Source organism: Colletotrichum paranaense, assembly GCF_030867605.1.
Source record: "Colletotrichum paranaense strain IMI 384185 chromosome Unknown Scaffold_1.1, whole genome shotgun sequence".
Classification (NCBI taxonomy): Eukaryota; Fungi; Ascomycota; class Sordariomycetes; order Glomerellales; family Glomerellaceae; genus Colletotrichum; species Colletotrichum paranaense.
The window spans coordinates 3,394,342-3,415,283 of NW_026848959.1; the positions used below are offsets into that span (position 1 = coordinate 3,394,342).

Below are 20,942 nucleotides of genomic sequence, written 5' to 3' on the forward strand. Positions count from 1 at the left end.
ATTGGGCGCCACTTGCCCACCGAGTCCAACCCGACTCCCGCGTTGTACCGCATGACCATCTTCGCTCCCAATGTCACGGTTGCGAAGTCCCGTTACTGGTACTTCTTGCGTGGCCTGAAGAAGGTCAAGAAGGCCACCGGTGAGATCGTCAGTGTCAAGGAGGTACGTCACCGAAAACTCGATTCTCCCAAAGCACCACAGGCAGAGACTGACTCTGCACGCTACAGATCCAGGAGAAGCACCCCCTCAAGGTCAAGAACTTCGGTGTCTGGCTCCGCTACGACTCCCGCTCCGGCACCCACAACATGTACAAGGAGTACCGCGAGATGTCCCGCACCGACGCCGTCGAGGCTCTCTACTCCGACATGGCCGCCCGCCACCGCGCCCGCTTCAGGTCCATCCACGTATGTGCCCTCACGTCGAATATCTCGCCCGGAAAGCCGAAACCCCCACTAACAAAGTCTCCAATAGATCCTCAAGGTCGTCGAGCTCGAGAAGGGCGACGATGTCAAGCGCCCTTACATCAAGCAGCTCATCACCAAGGGCCTCAGCTTCCCCCTCCCCCACCGCGTCTCCAAGCTCAACAACCAGAAGATCTTCAGCGCGAAGCGTCCCACCACCTTCGCATAAAGTGTTGGCTGTTGTGCGGCGTTGTTTCTCTGGTTTTCGACAAATGGAGGGGTGGGCTACTACTACTTGGCAGGTGTTCACTAGGTCTATGGAACTATCACGTGCATTTGCTCTCTGAAGGCGGGGGCCACCAAAAGAAATGAAATCAATTCAAAACATCATCTTTTCGCGAGCATGGCCAAAAAAGCAGCAGGGGAGGGAGGGGAAACCTTACTCAAACCGCCCTTTTGATAGATGGACGAATGATACCTGAGTACGAAGCTGTGAATTACGACTTCTTGATGAGACGATGCGGTTTACCTTTAGATCTGCTCGGCCAGAAGAGGGATGTCAAGACGTCCGGCTTCGTCTACGTAGACAAATGCCAACTCACCCTGCGTCGGTTGTCAAAGTTTTTCTGATTGCCAGTGATGTGATGCCTGCATGTCTTCAACTGTTCGTAACGTGGAGTGCTCTCACTTGGCATCTACCTTTTTCTTTCCCAGCTGCTCCCAAATGTGAAAGCACATGCAACCCACCTGAGCATGACGTAACCTCTATAATTTCGTGGTGATTAGTTGTTCACGTTCTAGTGTCCAGTGACATATCACTCTCATGATGTGAAGGCTCGGCAACAAGCCCCGTTCACTTCCATCATATGCTTACTTCGAAGTCGACATACCTTATCTTGAAGCTCTGCCCGCTTGTCTGGAACAGGAGTCATCAAGTTGTCGAGAATTATTCACTCATTTAATCAAGCTCAAGTACAATGAATTTCATTTGAGAGTCTAGATTCCTCTTCCATTCTCCAGTATTGATGGGCGTGATTCGTCATCCCTATCGTACAGCATCACCATTTCATTTCTTCCTTTCCTTTTCCCTTATTATACACCACACTTGCGCGTCAGTTCATTTGGGTATCCCATACGCCTCCTCGTCCTCCTCTTGTGATTACCTTAGTCACTCAAACTGAAATCACCCGTCGTCCCCAGGTGACCTCTCCATATTCGCATCAACGACAAACTCGTCCCACGAACTCGGATCCCACCCAAAGTCTCCGGCATCCATCTGGATCCCGAAATGCGCAATCAGGTCCTGCGGGTTACTAAACAGCGGCGTTCCTCCAAACATGGCCATGTCCTCCGGCGTCAGCCCGAACGGCGGGTTCATGGGCGCCGACGTTGACGGAGGCAGTGATGTCGCGGGCATCCCGGCCGCCGCCGCTATCGACGGGTCAACCGCCATCGGCGTGGGACCACCCAAACCGACTGTGTTTGTCGTCGCAAAAGGCATACTCGTGGGAGGCTGCATGGAGCCGCCTCCTTGCCAAGCAGCAGCGGCAGCGGTGTTGCCGCCGATACGGTCTGTTCTGAAGGCTGGGTGTAATGTTCCCATACTCACACCGTGGCCTCCCACCGCCGCCGCCGCGGCAACTGATGGCTCCTGAACACCCGTGACATCCACGTCTCCATAGCCATCATCATCACCATCCTCATCGTCATCATCATCATCCTCCTCCTCCTCTTCCTCATGCTGCGGCACCTCCACCGTCCTCCTCGCAGCCCCCTTCTGCTCCGTCGCCGCCGCCGCCGCCGCAGCAGTCACAGGCGCCCCCCTCCCACCATCACCCAACTTCAACGCCCCCATCATAGCCTCCGCTCTCGCAGCCCTCGCCCGTCTCAAAAGCTTCTTCAGCGGCCTCCACAGCGTGCCCCGCCTCGTATCCGCGATCCGCTCCCTCATCCCGTGGAAGTTCCGATCCACCACGCGCCACGCCCTCTCCACCAGCTCCCCGCGCGTCTGCACGCACAGCTCCGCCAGCGCGACGGCGAGCGGGTGCCACTGCACGTAGCTGTCGATCCACCACCCGAACCGCTCGCGGTAGGTCGCGGAGCTATACTCGACCAGCTCGATCGTGTTCACCGCCGTGCGGAGCATCGTCTCCCGCGCGACGCGGGGCTTCGCCGTCGCCGTGGAGGCGCGCGGTGTGAAGGGATATTGTGCAGATAACCACATTTTGAGGATGATGATGCGCACCGTCACGGCGGCGTGGTTGGCGGGTAGGTGCCGGGTGTCCTGGTCTTCATCGTCGCCGCCGCCGCCACCACCACCAGAGCCATCGCCGTCCGATGCAGGTGTTTTGGCCGGCGCGGTGCCAAAGAGCGCTTCGAGACGCTGCGCGTGCGCCATAATCTCATCCTCTGACGTCGTCGGCTCCGGCGTGCCGTCGTTGTCGAGCGCAAGCTGCGGGTGCCGCGGCCGCAGGTTGCCAAAGATGCCCGACGACATGCTCGTGCACAGGCAAAACGTCATCTCGGTCGGGCCCGTCCTGTCCTCGAGCGGATCCGTCGTCCCGGGGCCGAAGTCGTCGTCGTCGAGGTTGAAAGGCAGGCGGGTGTTGTAGGACTGCCGCGGGATGGCGGCGTCGGTGCCGCGGTCCTCGGCGGCGCGGATGTCGAGGACGACAATCATCCACCACAGCCGGCGGCGCATCTCGGCCTCGAAGGGCGGGAGAGGGGGGTTGACGCCGTCGCGGTGAAGGTGGAGGGCCTGGGCGAGGCGGACGACGAGGGGGATGAGGGCCCATGAGGCACGGCTGGCATTGTGTGAGCGGAGGAAGCACTGTGAGATGGTTAGATCTTGAACCGGATTTGATATGAACGTGACTGAAGAGACTTACCACGTAGTAAGTCAGCGCTTGAAGGGTCCGAATCTCAGTGCTGTTGAGATAATCCGCCTTGTGAAGCGCCCTCTCAACGCCCTCCCGGTACCTCTGCGCGAGCACGCTCCTCTCCTCCCCCAAGTTCCTCAGACAAGCCTCGTTTGTCAGGCTGGTGACGGCACCATAGTACATAGAAAAGAACAAGGCCTCCGTCGCATCATCGATGTGCTTATTCACAGCGTTCGCGAACCCTTCCAGCTCGACAGAGACCGTCGGCCGGTGAATGACCTTGAACGCCGGATCGACGTTGGAGAAAAAGATGCCGCACATGTACATGATGTGATCCCGCGGCGGGTGCCTCAGCGGCTCGTCCCCGCCCGTGACGAAGCTGGAGATGAGCCCAGACAGCGCGGGAGGCGTCTGGCCCTTATTGGCGGTGGATGACTCGGGGCTCGTCGTGCTGTGCTGATGCTGCTGGCCCTGCTGGCCCTGACCTCCTGGTTCCTCATCGTCGGACCCTTCGCTGTCGGAGGGCTGATCCAAGGCCTGTCTCATGCCCTCGACCTCTTGGCACAGATTCTCCCAGAACTCGGCGCTCATGTAGTTGGTCGGCGGGGCGGGCTGGGAGTCCCACCCCGCTCCGGGCGGCGACGGCTCCGCGTCATTCATGCCCGAGACCGAGTCGCCACCAAGACCCCTTCGGCCCGTCGCCGCCGATATGGAATGCGGCGTCGATGAGACGGCAGCCGTGAGCAAGGCCGTAGGGGGCACCGCTCCTCCCGCCGAGCCGGTTGGGGTCCCGCTACCGCCGCCCCTGACGACTCCATCCACGTTACCAGAGTCAACTTTGCTGACGATGCTCTCCAGACGGGTGATGCGATTCAGCAGCTCGTTCTGCCTCCCCTGGCGCGGCTTGCGGTTCCGCTTCCGGGAGGGGAAGACGCAGTCGAGGTCGGAGCGCTCGCACTGCTTGCACCGGGGCTGTAGCTTATCGCATTTGATCTTGCGATGGCGGCAGTTTGCGCAGCTGAGCTGTTGTTTGCTGGTGCCGCTATTGCCAGGAGCGGCGGTGTTCTGGTCGGATTGTTGTCGGGCTGCGGTCGCCGATGATGCCGGCGGTGTCATCGTCTAGTAGGGAATTTTTAGTATGAGTGTAAGGTGGTGTGGGTGAGTATGAGTGACGGGTGTGTGAGCGACCCTGACGTGAGTGAAGCTCAAGTGAAGCTCAGGGTGTGTGAGAGGTGTGTGGATGGTCTTTGCTGACGTTGACGATTTTGAGGGTTTCCCCGCTAGGCCTCTCGCGCTTGCATTCCTTGTAAGTTAAGAGCGAACGGGCGATCAACGTGCTTGTAACTCCTAAGCCCGGGCTGACGTTCGTCCGCCGTCTACGGAGTAAATAGTAAGGTTTTCATCCAGATTAAAAAGGCGGGGGAAAGGTGTAAAGAAGAGGTAATAATTAATAAGAAAAACTATTCCGCGAATCGGTTTCCGGGATTCTGGGGTTTTCGCTTGATGATGTCGTTCTGCGCTGTGAGCAAAACAGGATGAGCTGTGGGTGAGACGAGATAGGTAGAAGCGCGGGGGGGGAATATACCTATGAGGATTTGGGCTGTAGCCTGTGTGGTTCCCCACTGCACTGTTCCCCCCCAGGCCCCCGATCTGCGTTCAGATGCAAAATTTCCCAGGGGTTGCCCGAAACCACCTTACCACCCCGCTGCAGTAGGCGTAAGAAAAAACCTTAAAAAAACAAGACTAATAGCTGCCGACCACTTGAACGGGTAGATTTACGTAGAAATGACTGATATGTCAGCACGTCTGTACTCGTAGGATCACACATACATGAGTAGTCGTGATTTGCTCGGTCTCGCTAGAGATGGAGGTCTGGCTACCTTTGGTTAAGATAAAGTTTCCCGCCCGGTATCTTGCCGCGATTAGGAGAGAATTTGACAGACCACCTGGATATCGCGGATCGTGATTCCAGTTTGGGTTTCTTGCATTCTGCCCGATGGGAGCGCCAAGTCTATTCAGGAGACGAACAAAGACCTGGACAGTCAAAATCGGCGCGGCGCGGCGCTCGGAAGACCGCCGAGTGCGAGCCTGATAAATTTGCGGAACTATCCGTCCCCCGGCCAGGCCTCGTCATATTTAGTCGTACTTTCGATCAGAGATATTCGTAAGCCAAAACGGCAATGCTGAAAGAGTAATAGCGCGCTTGCGTACTATACTCTGGGGGTCCCTCACTCTTAGGGTGAACAGTCACCCAACTGAGGGCCCGTTGAGATGACTCAAACCCAGAAATTCTCCGTGAAAATGTTACAGACGAAGAAATAGAAAATGAAATCATGCAAAGAGATAACAAAACACATACAAACTTGGCTCTTTGTTAAGCCCGGTACCAAAGATTGAAGAAACATTCAACGAAAGGAAACAAGGGAAACAAAAAGAAAACATGCCCGAAATGGATAATGAACACCTAGACTTCATCACGGTGAATACCGCCCTCCCAACTCTTCCCCTCCCCCTTCTCGCCACGCGCAAGCCCGTCCTCACCGAGCGTCTCATCCTCAAGCCCGTCAGCCAAGACGACCTGCCCGCGCTGCACGCTATGCGCTCCCAGCCTGAGGTCATGAGGTGGGCCGTCGCCGGCCGCCCCGACGCGGACCTCGACGAGACGCAGGCCTGGCTGGACCACAACCTCCCGCCCAACGACGCGCACAACTACAACTTCACCATCTGCCTCCGCTCGACGGGTGAATTCGTCGGCCTCGGCGGCGTCAAGCGTATCGGCCCCAGCAGTCCCGGCCTGCCCGGCGGCGAGCTGGGCTGGCCCGAGATCGGATACCTCTTCTGCAAAGAGGCCTGGGGCAAAGGGTACGCCACCGAGTTCCTGCGGGGCTTCGTCGGCGCGTGGTGGTCCCTGCCCCGCTCCGCTGCGCCTGCGCTCCGGGTTGAGAAGAGCGTCGTCGGGGAGGAGACCCGGCCGTCCCAGGAGCAGCCCGGGTCCGAGTCCGAGTCCGAGGTGAACGGGGCGGCCGTGGTGGCGGTGGGGGAGATTCTCACCGCCGTGACGGAGCTGGACAACTTGCCCAGCCAGAAAGTCTTGGACAAGACGGGCTTCCAAAAGCTCAAGGTCTGGACGGAACGCGATGAAAAGACGCAGGAGACGACGACGCTTGTCGGCTATGGCATCGAGGCGCCGAAATAGGAAAAACCCCAACCGCAATACGATAATCGGAACGGAACACTGAAGATGAAAGAGGAAAGTGTGGGAAAGCAAAGAAATTCACCACTGACCATGCGTCGTTCGATTAAACCGCCCACCCATCCCTGGGCTCTTTGCGGCGTTCAGCTCCAGATGGGTGCGTTGCCGCAAAACCTTGTTGGTCTACCTTATTTAAGTTGGCCAAGAGAATTTTTTTTTTGTTTTTTTGGAGGCTCGGCACCACCTCAACATGGGGCATGCCCGGGTTTTCTAGCTCTCGAATGGAATTGAGAGCGCCGTAATGATGGGGCCAGCCAGTACGGCGCGGAGGTCGCAACGAGGACGGCATCGGACACGCGAGACTCGGGGTGGAGAACACAGCTTCGGACAATTTGTGTCGTCCGTGATTCCTCCGATCTCATCGGGACTAGCACCGCCGATGTTTCCCGGACTCCTTCTCCGGTATATATTAGAACAGATGACGCCAAAAAGTTAAATGCATCTCATCATACAATAGAATCACATAGAGAGACGCTAAAGACGAAATCCCACATTGCCTCATTCGTGCCGACCCGATCTCAAGTATTGCCGTCGCAACACAGTCACTGTCGTCATCCCTACCACACCAACAACTACTACCCAAGAAAAGACCACCGAAACCAACATGTCGCAACTCGGAATGGCCAACACCATTGCCACTGCTACTGGCGTCCTCGGGTGCGCATGGTGGGCAGGTTAGCAACTTCTCTTCCCCCTTCACCCGCGGGCTCCCACTCTTTCTCTTCGTGCCATCATCAGCGTGGTCGACGTCAATTGCTGACTTTTAGTCTAGGCGCGGCGGCATCATTATCCATGTTCAGCATCCCCGCCATTCTCCAAACCAGCGCCGAGCCAGGTCATGCACTGAAGCTGTGGCAACACATATTTCTGAACGGCGCGTCGACCGGCCCAAAAGTAGCGCTCGCCGTTACGCTCTCGCTGGCCTACTCTGCATACGATCGCTACGACCAGGGTGTTGCGTGGAAGCCGTTTGTTGCCGCTGGAGCTTTGAGTCTCGCCATCGTGCCCTATACTATTATCTTCATGTCGTCAACGAACAATGCGCTCATGGCCGGTGCACGGGGCATCGCAACGCTGGGTCTGTCCGAGACCACGGATTTGTTGAAGAGGTGGCAGGCACTCAACGCCGTAAGAAGCATCATTTCCCTTGCGGGCGCCGCTATCGGTCTGTGGTATACTGCTTTCCAATGAGCGTGAAAGGGTTTGATTCTATCCAAGACATATCAATCGTTTCTGTATAGACAGGGAACCGAGGCGACGGAACGGCGACAGATTCATGTAAGATAAAGATAGTGCTCGAGGTGTGCCGACCAGGCAGATGGTGGACAGCCAGTGCAACAACAGGTGGTCATCCCATTCCCGTTGGTTGCTGCAGTGTCAGGAAGTGGTAGAAATGGCACTTGGTCGACGCAATGTACAACAGCCGGTCCCTGCAAGCCTTGTTCGTATTTTTCGCCTTGTGCTCACCGCCAGATCACTGTCCCAAAACCTTGGCTGCAACTGCATCATACATGGCTGCTGCAACAATTAGAATTAGATGGACACGCAGAGTCACCACGGTAAGCCAGGGTAAAGACACTATGCCATGTATTCGTAAGGATGTACAATGCACGGCCGCGGATCACTTTCCGGTTGCTAGCAGCGTTTCTGGAAGTCTGGAAGATAGGGCGAGGGTAACGAAAAGATTGGGTGGATTGTCGAACCGCATCTCTGGTGTTTTGCAAATGCGCTCGCCGGGTTCCAGCCTGTCGGGGAAGCAAATTGGTCGCGGCGTAGGTGGACATGGTGACGCTGTCTTGGAGGTTAGTGAGTCTAGAGTCTAGGAAAAGTAGCTTCTCAGAAGTCGTGTGGTGGAGGGCCGGGGAAAGAGATGAGATGGAGCAGAATTCGACCAGCGTAACGGCGTGTGGCTGGGCAGTTCCTCTTCAGCGTCTGCTGGTTCCCTTTGGCCTTTAACTCTCTTGATTTCCGTATGAAGAGTTCAAGAACAGACGGGACAGCCTGTCGGGTTGCCTCTGGAATAGAGGGTTGCGTGGCTAGGGCCGGCTGGCGGCTGAGCGGGCACCAGCCTCCGCAACAAGGCACATCGCAGCTGGGCATGTCCAGCAGACGGCTCACCTGGGCAGACTTTCAGGCTGCATCCTGGGGGCCGAGGGAACTGGGCATCGGCATCCATCGCTTTCGACGGGCCTCTTTGGTCATCTGGATCATCTGGATAGTTGGGTCCGTTTTGCTGCCCAGCCTCACTTTGCCTTATCTTCTGGAGCCTGGAAGGTAAAGTCAGGAGTATGGATGCCAAATCATGTTGATCAGCTGGTGGGGAGTCGGGGACGCGATGGTCGAGATATTAGGCGTAACCTCGGGAGTTGAACCCAAAACGACGACAGAGTATGGATGCATCGAGATGCCGTGGGATGGTGGTGGTGAGTGGTAAGAGAGAATGTGTGTGTGAGAGGTAAGGTAGCTCGTCAGGAATGTGTGCCTATGCAAGTCAGAGGGGGTGGAGCGGTGATGTTCCCAACTAGCGGTCGTGAAGAGGTGAGATTGTCATGGGGAAAAAAGGTACATCGTGAGAAATGGAAGTTACAGGAAGAAGGCACCCTAAGGCGGTACGTACCCGACGGTTAGAGATGCGCGGAAGCCAGGTGGGAGGGGAAAGGTACTTGCAGACACAGCTCTACCACGTAGGTAAGACATGTACTTTTCGAAAGGCAGCCGACGGTCCGGCCCAAATTTGTCCCCGCAAGGGAAGCTGCGCCAGGGTGCACGTGTCAGCCCAACAGCCAAACGTTTTCCCTGTTTGATCGCTATTCTTACCTGCCACTGCCTTGCCTGCCTTGTCCTTCCCGGTCTTGCGCAGCGCTGCTGCATGTACCGCAGTACGGCGCAGACTTAGTTATTGAGCGGAAGCTGTGAAGAGCCCAGCTACGTAAGGTAAGAACAACCAGGCGGATCCATTGCTTCCCGCAGCTCGGTTCTGCCTGACGGGATGGAAAGTCCATGTCCAAGGGTAGGCAAGGTAAGTTGGTAAGGTATGTACTTCCTCCCTCGAGTCCCTTCCTTCCTTCCCCCTGGTCCCCCGTCCATCTCACCACAAAAACAATGTACCTAGAGCCCCAGAGCGGCGGCGACCTTGAACCCCCCAAAAAATGCCCATCCGTCCCATCGTGCGTGCGTCTTTGACCCCTCCAACCCCCCCCCCCCCCAGCAACAACAAGGCCCAAGTACCCTGCCCACCTCATGTTGCAGTCCGAGTACTTTAGTTACATCATCAGCTCACTGCCCGCCCGATCCTCCATCAACCAGCTGCACCGCACTCTCCCGTCGTCGCTTTCGACTCTCGCTCGACCTTGGATTGTGTTTCTTACACACATTCATCCCCTTCATCCACGCTTCACACCCACTAGTCCTCGACCCGGATATTTCTCTCCTGCCACCGGCTGCACTCGCGCGCACCCTCTCGCTCCTCTGGCGCGCATATTGACCGAGTCCTCATCCTGCGCCTACCAGCCTCGACTTGCATCCGCACGTATCCATCCGGCTTTGACTCACGGCTTGGCTTCAGCCTACTTCTGCCTCGCATCTCTCTCTTTCACACTCTCTCGTATGACGATGCTGTGGCGGCGGCCCGCACCCAAAGTACCTTGAGTTATTAGTAGCCGTTGAACCCTCAACTCAACCTTGCCCGCGCTCGCAGTCTTACGCTAGCAGCCTGAACTCTTCTCGAGCCTTTCAATATCAACCGAACTGGACGATAACTTGCGCTCCAAGTCGTTCATAATCCAAACGCCAGCTCGCTCCAGTCACTGCCTGCGAAGCCAAAGCCCTTTGCTTATCAGCAGCACACGCCACCAAAACCGTTATATTTCTCCATCCCGTCCAATCTCCACACTTTTGTCCCGGACATTCCTGCCCACAAAAACGCACCGTTGATGTAGACTTCGGCCCCGAATGGCGACGGCGACCGCAGAGGCCGACTCCAAAGAGTCCTCTGCTCATCCTCATCCTCAACCTCAGCCGCAGCCTCAACCGCAGGCCCAGACACAGGCTCAGAACCCCGATCCAAAGCCATCCTCCCCTTATGGTTATCTCTTCGGCCCAGACAAGGCTCCAACACCGATTCTCGATGCTCTCCTTCGCGCTATCGCCCAACATATTGTACGTCTGCGACAAACCCTGGCTTCCTCCACCTCGCTTCCACCCACCCATGGCCAAATACTAACTGAACCCCGCCTATCTATAGATTCGCGATATTGGCGATAGACATGTTCAAGCCTTGACCCCCCAAAAGCTGGCAGCCTTCTATAAGGCCGTTGGTGGTAACTATGACTGTAAGCCTGAATGCTCAACCTGTGCAAGGCACTCCATGCTGACGGCTCGTCGCCATAGCCCTATTTGTCGATATGCCATTTCCCGCCATATCCTACATTTGGCAGGTCACCGGCTGCCAGCACTCCATGCAGCCCTCCGACAACGACTTCGACGCCCCTTCCGTCCCAGCCTTGACCCTTCGTGGCTTCGTTCGATGGGAGTCGATCGAGATACTGCTGAGCCCCGAGGAACACGTACCTTTCATCCAGCAGGCCGTCAAGAGCTGGAACCTGAAGCATCCCGAGACGGGCGAACCCTTCCCCCCAGATCTACCCGCAGATGCACTGCCCAGCGAGCCAGACGCCGGAATCGAGAAATGGCACAAGAAATGCGCTGAAAAACTGAGGAAGGCAGCAGTGCCAGACGAGGAGCCGGCATCACCAAAGACTGCCCCTGCTCGCCCAGCAGAAAGAGACGAGCCGAGAGTGAAGGCAGCATACGTGCACGTCCGAAATCCCTACCCGCCCAAGGGATCACCGAAGCCCTCACCTCCGCCTCGTGGTCCTCAGGCAGACTACTTCGTTCCGCCAGGCCGACCACCAGTTGCTTACAGCCATGTTCCTGGGGGTCACGCCGCGAATCGGTACCCCCCATCTCGCCTCAATATTCCCCAGAGGACCCCAGACCAAGATCGATTCAGAGGACAGAACTCTCCTGACGACCGTCGACGCCGTAGCTTTTCCGACTACCCGTCTCCTCCACAGGATCCGCACGCCAACCCTGAGCACTTGCATCCCAATCGACCGCCCATGCAACCCCGCCGACACAGCCAGCCTCGACACTATTCTTCGTCCTCAACGTCTGATTCCGAGGACGCGGCGAGTCCGCGATCTAAACGTCGCCCTCATACACATCATTCAAACGAACCGCCACCACCCGGTTTCCGTCGTATGGGCGCTCCCTCGATACCCCAGCCGCCACCTGTCACTCGTGTACATCGTGCGGAATTAAGACCAGAGGATGCAAGGCGTCGTAGTATTCCAGTCGTAGATGGCATCAGGGAAAAAATCAGCGAGAAAGTGGCGTCCATTCTTCCCACTGGACGATCACCAGAAAGACATCGAAGCACCTCCGGTCGTCGAAGCGATCCACCATCTCGCCGAAGCCGAGAGCACTTGCCTTCATCTAGGCTCAACCGCAGTTGGCCCGATATTGCATCGGAGGACTCGGAAGCTTCAGACTCGGAAGAAGAGCGCCGCCGCCGATTCAAAGCCCGAGAACGTAGGGAACTGGAAGAAAGAGAGCAACGGGAAAGGGAGAGAGCTAGAGAGAGAGATCGCGGTCGAGAGCGAGACCGTAGACGCGAAAGAGAAAGAGAAAGAGACCGTGACAGAGACCCAGAACGCGAGCGTGACCGTGACCGCGTCGTGAACTGGGAGAGAGAAGAAGATATGGAGGCTCGTAAGCGAAGGGAACGGCCGGTCGTGCGGCCTGAAGCGACACGCCGAACGAGTAGCCATGCGGATGTGGACCGCATGCGAGGAAGGCCTGAGCCTCCATGGGATCCTCGGGATCCCCGCGATCGGGAACTGAGAGATGATAGAGATAGAAAGCGATGGAGAGAGCGCGGGGGAAGCCCGGTCATCTCTGGCGTTGGGGGGCGACAATACCCAGCTCCGCCGATGCGGAACTAATTCCATCATGAGGCGCACTGGGTTTAGCGGGTTGTTTTGAGCGATTTGATGAGTTTTGAATTTCGGATGGGTAATTCAGTTGGGCATAACGGCATTTCCACTTCCACTTATGTACGTACACCTGGCTCCTCTACCGAAAGAGTGCACACAGGGCAATGAGACATGATATCACTACATCGGCTCGCGATTTGTAACATTTTTCTGGTTGATCAACATAGGTGACAGCTTAGGTACACATACAAGACGCCTATGCCATTCTGGCGTTATTTCCACTGCCTTCCCAATGCCATCGCTTGATCATCACTCCCTTCATCTCCAAGCAAATTCAGTTCCTTCCGTCAATAAAAGCCCTTTGGATCAGATATCTTTCCGTTCCAATCATTGATAGTTGCGACGGGGGATTCCAGTCATGTACTTGAGCTTGGAGGTCCACTCAACACCAGTGGGAGGCCAGGTAGGCTCCGAAACGTAGTCTCCATCGTCCTTATCGGCGTCGGGCATATCCGAGTCGTGACTGTCGTAGTCAGGCTCATCTTCAGCCTCCTCAAGCTCAGTCTCTCCATCCTCCTCCATGTTATCAGAGTTCTCGGGAGGCATGTCCCACGAGAGAAACGGCGAAAGGGGTTCACTGCGATGAACCGGGCCTGGAATCGAGGACTGCATGTTACCATGGGTTGAATCGTTGCTGCTCTCGGAGACGTCGCTGACATGTCCATGGTCGGTGCTCAGGCTCGATGACGAATGAACATGACCCGCATCCGACGACTCGTCGCCCTCGGAGACGTCGCCATAATTGCCGGGGTGCGGGCTCATGCTCATCGGCGAAGGATACGCATCGCCGGGGTCCGACTCACTGCTGCTGTCGGAGACGTCGTCGTCATCGCCACCGTCGGAGCTCATGAAGACGTCGCTCGCGTCAAAGAGCTTCTTGTTCTTCTCGTTTTCGCGGACAAGGGCGCGGAACTCCTTCTTAAGGCGGTTGCGTCTCTTGCGCCGGGCGATGGCGTTGTCGTTCTCGTCGTCGTCGGTCCAGTCTGAGCAGCCGGCGAGGGGGGAGAGCTCGCGGCTCACTTTTCTGTCTTTGAGCTGCTGGCTGTTCTTTCCCTCTTGCTTCTTCGACTTTTGCGCAAGCTGAGACTGGGACTCAGTCTGGGTCTCGGTCTGAGTCTTGGTATGAGTACCATTTTCATGCTCCGCAAGCTTCTTCAGGAATGTGTCGATGTCCTTGATGAAGACTTGAAAGTCTCCCAGCTTGTGCCGGTCCTCGAGCCTCGCGGGGGCGATCTCCTTGCCTGCGCCGGTGAAGGTCAAGGGATTTTCGATGGACGTGCGGTTTTTCTTCTCCGAGTCTTGAGGCCCTCCTCCTCCTCCGTTGGTTCGGCGGCGACTGCGGGCTTGGCGGCGGGCGACGCGGGCGTGGTAGGGGCACTTCTCGCCGTCGCGGGTGACGATTCCGTCTTCCTCCTTGCAGAGGGGTGAGGCCGAGCCTTGGGCGCACTTGTGGTAGAACAGGGCGTTGAGGACGCAGCCGCAGGCTGTGTAGTATTTGTAGACGCGGCGACACATCTTGGGCTATTGGTATTCGTATACTGCAGTAATTTTGTCAAAGGGCGGGGGGTACTATTTGGTGAATCAAAACAACTTTTTTGCCCTTGACTTTGACTGCCTGATTTCGTATGCTGATCCTGTATCGTTTTTTACAGAACGTTTCGTGGCGAGGCAAAGTGTTTCGTTTTTTGCTGAAGTGAACAAAGCGGATAAGGTAAACAAGGTGAAGGTATCGTGAGCAAAGGCCGAGGTGAATGCTGGCAAAACCTAGTAGTTGTGAGCTACTTCCCTTTTTGGAAATAATACTTCTTTCCACACCTGGAAACGACTGACCTTGGATTCGGAAAAGGCTGGCTGACCAAGAATAAGGTAAAAGAATGGCGGTAGTGAATCACACTTTGTCGATTTACCATCGAAGCAACTGGTTCACCTTCAGGTTGGGGCTTGGATCACCACTCGCCTTTTGTGAAGGTGAAAAAGAGAGCGGTCAAAGGCCAGACTAAAAAGAGAAGGAATTTGAGAGGTACAACTGGTGGAAGGAGGAATAAGGCGCAAGATTGAATATAGGCCCTCCTTTTGCGCCTGAGAGGCTTCTCACCATCGAGGGACGCGGGCCCATTGTGTTCAAGGCAGCGCTCAAAGACTTGGAAGGTAGTATCTTGGGACGAATTTGAGGCAGAATGCTTCTGCTAACTCTATCATTAGTTATTAAGCAAGGGAACTATAAAAAATATGAAATATGTCCTCTCTAGAGACACCAAAGCCATAACCAAATCCCTAGGATTCCGATATTCAAGATCCAGCCCCTTATGACGTTCAAATGTTTAATCCTCATGACGGATATGGAAGTGAAAGGAGAGGCGATGTCCAGCTCGAAACTGATAGAACCCGTCTAGGGAATATCTCGCACCTCTTGCAGCTCGAGAATCAACTCATTTAGGATCTCACCTTCTGCCCCCTTTCCAGATCCCCTCCCTGGCTCTCCTCGTCCTCCTTACTCGTATCGTCGCTCGTAACCAATCTCTGGTCCGTGACGTGCTCCTGTTCCAAGCTGTACTTCTTGACCGTAACGCTGATGAGCATGCAGAAGCCGCCAAACGCAATCAAGCTAATCCAAATCGCCCGCAGCGCATCGCAATACGCCTCCACCAAGTCCGCTCTCATCGCATCGCCCTTTGGCATCCTCTTAATCACCTCGACCACAATCGTCGCGTCACGCGAGTACTCCTCCGCAACGTCCGCCAGCGAGGGGATATCAAGCAGCCTGTTGCGGAACGCATTCTGGAAAATAACGCCCGAGACGGCGACGCCGACGGATTGTCCAAACGTGCGCAAGAAAGAATAAAAGGCGGCGGCTTGCCCGTTGAGGGCGGGCTCGCAGGCGGCCTGGATCGAGAGCGCCATGGCCGGGAAGAGCATGCCCGTGCCGAGGCCGATGGGAATGTTGAGCCAGATCCAGGCGGGGACGGAGGTGTCGGGGCGCATGAGGCACATGAGGCCGGCGCCAAAGGTGATCATGACCCAGCCGGCCCAGAGGGACCAGCGGTACCGGCCCGTGACGCCGGCGATGAGGCCGACGGCCATGGCGGAGGGCGCGACTGTGAGACTTTCTGGGAGGGCGGCGATGGCGGAGACGACGACGGAGTAGTCCTTGACGGCTTGGTAGTAGAGGACTGTGAGAGAGGAGTAAGCCTGGGGACATCCTATGAAAAGGGGTAGAGATAGGGGAAGGGGGGTTGCTTACCAAGGAAGTAGAGAATCGACCAGAGAATCATGCCATGGAAAACGGTCATGATGTAGTTGGCGACCATGGTCCAGTTGTTGAAGATGCCCTTGTCGATCATGGGCACTGGCGCAAACTTCAGCTCCCAGAACCCAAAGGCCACAAGAATGAAAACGCCCAGAATCATCGGCAGCAGACACCTGAAGGAGGCCCACTCATACATGACACCGCCCGTCGAGATGCCAAACAGGAAACTCGTCGAGCCCGCCGTGAACAAGAAGCTCCCGAGCCAGTCAAACTTCTTGAGCTTGGTCCCAATGTGACCGGGCACCTTGGCCTGCTTGAGGAAGAAGAAGATCATAACCGCGCCGATGGCGATGATGGGAAGATTGATCCAAAATATCCATCTCCATGAGATATTCTGCGCGAATCCGGCGCCGATCAGGGGCCCCGTGACCGTACCGACAGACCAAACGGCCGACAGGAGCGAAAACCATTGGCCCCGCACCGCGAGCGGGACGAGATCCGTGATGATAACCTCCGTGAGGGCGAGGATCCCCCCGCCGCCCACGCCCTGGATGGTCCGCCCCGCGATGACGACGTGGAAGTTATTGGCGAGGGCGCCGACGATGGAGCCCGCGGCGAAGAGCAGGGCTGAAACGTACACGAGGGCCTTGCGCCCGAAGATGTTACTAAGCCCGGCAACGGTGGGCTGTAGCACCGTGCTCGCGAGGAGGAAGCTCGTGCCGGACCAAAAGGCCTCGAGGGCGGTTCCGCCGAGGGCGACGCTCATTGTCGGGAGGGCGACGGAGAGGGTTGTTGCGTCAAAGGCGACGGCTAAGGCGATGGCGCAGAGGGCGCTGAAGGCAAGGAGGAACTCCCGTGAGGGTTTGAAGACAACCTTGCCATTTTGGTCGATTTGGGTGGTTTGTTTTTCCAGCACCACTGCTGGTGTTTCTGTTTGTGTTGCAGACATTGGTAGAAATGTGATTGTGTTCGAAATCCGAGGTAAAAAAGGGGTCACCACCGGATCTGACTCGTCTCTAGCCAGCGGTATGTATTCTTATTGAACTGCGATAACAAGATGAGTTCTCTTGAACCGATATTGTGAATCAGTCAAGGGCCTTTCCAATAGCCTTATATGACATTCAATGTGCCCAAGCCAAGGCTAGACTGGTCATAAATGAGATTTCGCCCAACAGGCCCGCTCCGTTGGGAAGCCTTACGCCGGTGCGGCTCAACCACCGTCGAGGCCACGTTGGTAGGGCGCCGTGAATGGCATCATGAACGACCGAGTGCGAGCCGGCCGGCCTATCATTACGTCTGTACTGATTCACCATCCACGCAAAGTCCGAGCAAGTCATCATCTCTCCGCCGCCGAGGAGCCAAGTCCGCAAAAGTGCAAGGCATGAGAGTAGTCCGGCTGGGTCCGTACAACCGGATTAAGCACCGGCTTAGAAGCGGGTGTGGTGTTGTTAGCGCAAGTTTTGTTGGTTCGTACGTGCTATAGCAGGTGAGTCGGCCGAAATATTATGCCGAAGGGAGCGGGAGGCTGACCGGCATAACGTTCGGGGTGTTGTGGGGCCTAACCCGGCTGAAGGATCCGATGCATTGGCCAGCACCTTAAAGTCGTGATGCGGTTATTTCCCCCTACGCATACCTTAGTAAACGATTGCGAAAAGGAGAGAAAATGCCAGTTGATGTTCAGGAGGTAGAAGTTGGAACCCTTTGCGGACAGGACAAGATCTGCAAATAATTAGCGGCTTGCGCCATCGTGGGTGATGGCATTCCACTCCTCTAAACACCCTGAGCAGCATCTTGGGACAATACACTGCCGGGTCCTCACTCTGGTAAGTCAGGCTTGCTTTATCGTTCAGGTATCCGGACTCACCCGACTCTTACCCTCAGCATCTTGAAATTTGGTCACGTCGGGGTTTGGGGCGAAGGAGAGCTCGGCCGTTGCTGACGTATCTCCTGATCTTCTACGCCCAGGTGACTTTCAAGCAAGTACACGCCCGGCTTGTGACCGGCTATCTCCGAGGCGGTACAATAACCAAATGTGATTGGTCTGCCAGATCAGAAATGGGTATTTGCATCAAGGCGTCCAGCTCGGGCTTTTCGGGGACAGGGGAAATTCACCGAGTGGGGACTTGAATCATTCACCAGATATAATGTGTCGTCTTCTCAGGTTGTCTGATGGAGTGACTGAATGACAGAGGCTACTCTTGCTCAAGTCATATCGTGACAGCAGTTCTCAAAGCTTCAGAAATGGCAGGAGTTTTCAAAAAGTCGCTTTCGGAGCGACGTCAAGGCTCGCTTATCCGGAAAGTCAATGGGATCGCCCTGGCATTTAGATATCTAGACAGCCGCTTAGCCGAAGGGCCGGGAAGGTGAACGCCCGCTGTGAATTTTGCCCAACGTCCAAACGGCCTGGCCTAACTGGCAGGACGTTTTTGAAAGCCTTGCTACCTGACGAGTAACGCTCCTCGAATGTAAGCAGGGTAATGGCGAGAGCGGTCGTATGTTTTCATGGTATTAAGCAGGCGAATGCTGTTTAATTCGAAAGAGATAACACTTCGCTAGCCCCATTGCCGCAAATTGACTTCTCAACGAACTAGCATATTTCCTCAGATCTTGTGTTTGGCCGCCTTGTTGGTGAGATTCTAGCAGGATCGTCCGATTTATGAAAAGTATAATCAAAGCCAAATTTGCCAAGAGCCACAGAGGCATCGGTGGGCAAAACTAAGTGTCAAACTTGTCAGAGGAGAGGTTGACCTGTGGACGAGAAATTCTCCGCGCATCCCGGCGGCGTTCCGGCAAGTCCTGAAGTTTGACTAGAGAAAGGTCTGCCCACCCTCCCATATATCGGCTTCCAGGAGCAGCAATTCTCGCTCAGAGCTGACTCTGCGCCCCCTATGACGAACCTTGACTAGGCGACGAAAGTGTGCAGTTCTGAACCGATATGCTCGGTTTTCTTCCATCAACACAGTTTCCTGATTGAGAACATGCGCCAAAAACCTCGTTTAACAGGATGCCGTAACATGGGAAGCCGGAGAAGGCCGCCATGGGTCCCTAAGCTTAGGCAGTCCTAGTAACCTTGCGCATCCTCGCAAGCCTCCACGACCCTGACAGATTGACAATGACAGCCGAAAGAAGGATTTGGGGCCCAGGACCTTGAACCCCGCCGGCGGGTCGTTCATGTGCGAGTTCTTCGGAACGAATTTGATAGTTGCCTTGGCGTCGGGGTACCGTTGATGTGTGAACATTCAGACCGCAGCTGTCTGGACTCGCGGATCTTAATCGCACTCATTCGAGACTCATGTCGTGTTGCAACGCAGCTAAACAATTTCTATCGTGTTTTCGCGCACATCGAGCCCATCTCACTCAGCGCTTCGATAGTTTGCCCTTCAATTGGATCAAATTAGCAATGACTTCTCGCTGTACCTGGTTGATGAAAGAAGTCGCGCGCTGGAGACCCGCCCTCGGACCCTCGAATTAGAAACTCATAGTGACAGATGTCAAACGGCATAGGCAAGTTGACAGCGGGGAGATACGGGATACGGGATTGAGAGCGTTGCTGCATCGGTGCGTATTCTGATGCATGTCAATCTGTACGGCCATCCCAGGATGCCGTCAAAGTAGGTCAGCGACCCACGCTGACGATTGAGATGGACGAAAGGTGACAGTTTATTGAAGTCAGAAATAAGCTCGCCGCCTCCCCGACGTTGGAAGTGGAGAACTGGTAGATCCTAAGATCATCGTAGGGATCCACTGAAGACAAGCAAGCAGCAAATGGATGATCCTCGCTTCCATTAGTGCAGTTTATATAAGCAAGCTGGTACCATGTACATACATACACCTCCCATCAACATACATCCTTACTTGCCCAAGACATCCAAGAAGAAAAGAAAAGAAAACAACAACGACGACACGAGTGTCAAATCTCTCATGGAATTTGATAGCCCGGGATTAACCTCTTTCGGGCATCGCCGTGATCGTTTTCGACATATCAAGTGGACGTACTCGTGTGGATCGAGACGCGTCGGCGTTATAACACGGCGCTACTCAGACTGGACAACCATCACCCCGCAAGATGCCGAGCGGGTTTCTGTCTCTTTCCACGGACTTCACGATTTCGATTCGAGTCTGTTTCCATCACGGGAGTCAACAGGGCTTTTGACTCTACGTCGTGAATCCCGACAACCACGACAGAATTTCCTCATTAGGATGCCCATGATCGGATGAAACGATCCCATCAGCCACGATGACGAATGGCTAAATCTGCTTCGCGCCGTCAAGTGTCGCGTGTGTGTGGACAACCACCCGACAACCAAGCCGTCGGAACTGAAGATTCAGCAAACACTGATCTACGTCTGCCATTCGACTCGTCAGCAGCAATGGAACCCTGTCGACCGTAGGAACCTGCTTCGTGATATCGAGGAACTAATTAGCCCGCCAGCGGCCCGCAGAGTGTAGAACCGCTTGCAGGTTGACGTGCTCAGCCCCGCCCCGCGGAATTCGAAGATTCGCCATATCCAATGCTGACAGCCTATCTGTCGTTAATTGGCTTGCTTCCATTCTGGAGCTGGAGTCGGAGCCGAGTGTACGATGCCAGAGCAAGAACCCTTGCATCAGAATCAGTGATAACCATTACCAACGGCGGCGCGTCATCGCGATCAGACTTCGCCGAATTCTTGGTATGAACCATTTGCGTTTGATTGTTGAGATTGACAGTACTCTCAACGGCTTTCTAGTGGTCCGTCACGCGAACCTTTTGCACGACAGTCGGTGAAAGTGCCCTACAAGGCCACTACCACGATGCAGAGCACATACGCACACACAGTCGCTGACACCTGTCTGAGGTGCCATCCATCGACCGGCTTGCCGAAGAGCCGGGTTCTTCCCTACATGATCGACACAAGGACCCCAGCCGTTGACCACCTCTCACGGTACATTTCATTTGCCGTCTCAAACAATGTGCGCACGAGCGGATGGGACCACCCTTGATCACCAACTTCGACGAATCGTCAGGGCTTAGCGGTGCATGAAACAAACCTTCCGAAAGACCAGACAGCATAGGCTACAAGCTGTCCAATGCTAAGACCACCGAGATCGCCCTCCACCAACGGCGCG

General features: G+C 55.6%; 8 protein-coding genes across 8 annotated transcripts; 5 read left to right on the forward strand and 3 right to left on the reverse strand.

The window, feature by feature from the left end:
* Window positions 1-51: 51 nt before the first annotated feature.
* On the forward strand, window positions 52-630 carry CPAR01_01200 (60S ribosomal protein L20; the record flags this gene model as incomplete). The annotated part of the gene is made up of 3 exons (XM_060485489.1): window positions 52-162; window positions 228-404; window positions 472-630. The coding sequence occupies 3 exons, from the start codon at window positions 52-54 to the stop codon at window positions 628-630; spliced, it is 447 nt and encodes a 148-aa protein (XP_060356346.1).
* A 954-nt stretch (window positions 631-1,584) lies between these two features.
* CPAR01_01201 (fungal specific transcription factor domain-containing protein) lies at window positions 1,585-4,396 on the reverse strand (the record flags this gene model as incomplete). The annotated part of the gene is made up of 2 exons (XM_060485490.1): window positions 1,585-3,231; window positions 3,290-4,396. 2 exons carry the CDS (start codon window positions 4,394-4,396, stop codon window positions 1,585-1,587), a joined length of 2,754 nt encoding a protein of 917 aa, XP_060356347.1.
* Window positions 4,397-5,720: 1,324 nt separating this feature from the next.
* On the forward strand, window positions 5,721-6,476 carry CPAR01_01202 (acetyltransferase; the record flags this gene model as incomplete). The annotated part of the gene is made up of 1 exon (XM_060485491.1): window positions 5,721-6,476. One exon carries the CDS (start codon window positions 5,721-5,723, stop codon window positions 6,474-6,476), a length of 756 nt encoding a protein of 251 aa, XP_060356348.1.
* A 661-nt stretch (window positions 6,477-7,137) lies between these two features.
* Window positions 7,138-7,724, forward strand: CPAR01_01203 (uncharacterized protein; the record flags this gene model as incomplete). The annotated part of the gene is made up of 2 exons (XM_060485492.1): window positions 7,138-7,207; window positions 7,306-7,724. The coding sequence occupies 2 exons, from the start codon at window positions 7,138-7,140 to the stop codon at window positions 7,722-7,724; spliced, it is 489 nt and encodes a 162-aa protein (XP_060356349.1).
* A 221-nt stretch (window positions 7,725-7,945) lies between these two features.
* Window positions 7,946-8,356, forward strand: CPAR01_01204 (uncharacterized protein; the record flags this gene model as incomplete). The annotated part of the gene is made up of 1 exon (XM_060485493.1): window positions 7,946-8,356. The coding sequence occupies one exon, from the start codon at window positions 7,946-7,948 to the stop codon at window positions 8,354-8,356; it is 411 nt and encodes a 136-aa protein (XP_060356350.1).
* Window positions 8,357-10,484: 2,128 nt separating this feature from the next.
* Window positions 10,485-12,538, forward strand: CPAR01_01205 (uncharacterized protein; the record flags this gene model as incomplete). The annotated part of the gene is made up of 3 exons (XM_060485494.1): window positions 10,485-10,691; window positions 10,777-10,864; window positions 10,923-12,538. The coding sequence occupies 3 exons, from the start codon at window positions 10,485-10,487 to the stop codon at window positions 12,536-12,538; spliced, it is 1,911 nt and encodes a 636-aa protein (XP_060356351.1).
* A 378-nt stretch (window positions 12,539-12,916) lies between these two features.
* CPAR01_01206 (uncharacterized protein) lies at window positions 12,917-14,104 on the reverse strand (the record flags this gene model as incomplete). The annotated part of the gene is made up of 1 exon (XM_060485495.1): window positions 12,917-14,104. The coding sequence occupies one exon, from the start codon at window positions 14,102-14,104 to the stop codon at window positions 12,917-12,919; it is 1,188 nt and encodes a 395-aa protein (XP_060356352.1).
* Window positions 14,105-15,022: 918 nt separating this feature from the next.
* Window positions 15,023-16,785, reverse strand: CPAR01_01207 (major facilitator superfamily transporter; the record flags this gene model as incomplete). The annotated part of the gene is made up of 2 exons (XM_060485496.1): window positions 15,023-15,789; window positions 15,831-16,785. 2 exons carry the CDS (start codon window positions 16,783-16,785, stop codon window positions 15,023-15,025), a joined length of 1,722 nt encoding a protein of 573 aa, XP_060356353.1.
* Window positions 16,786-20,942: the final 4,157 nt, after the last annotated feature.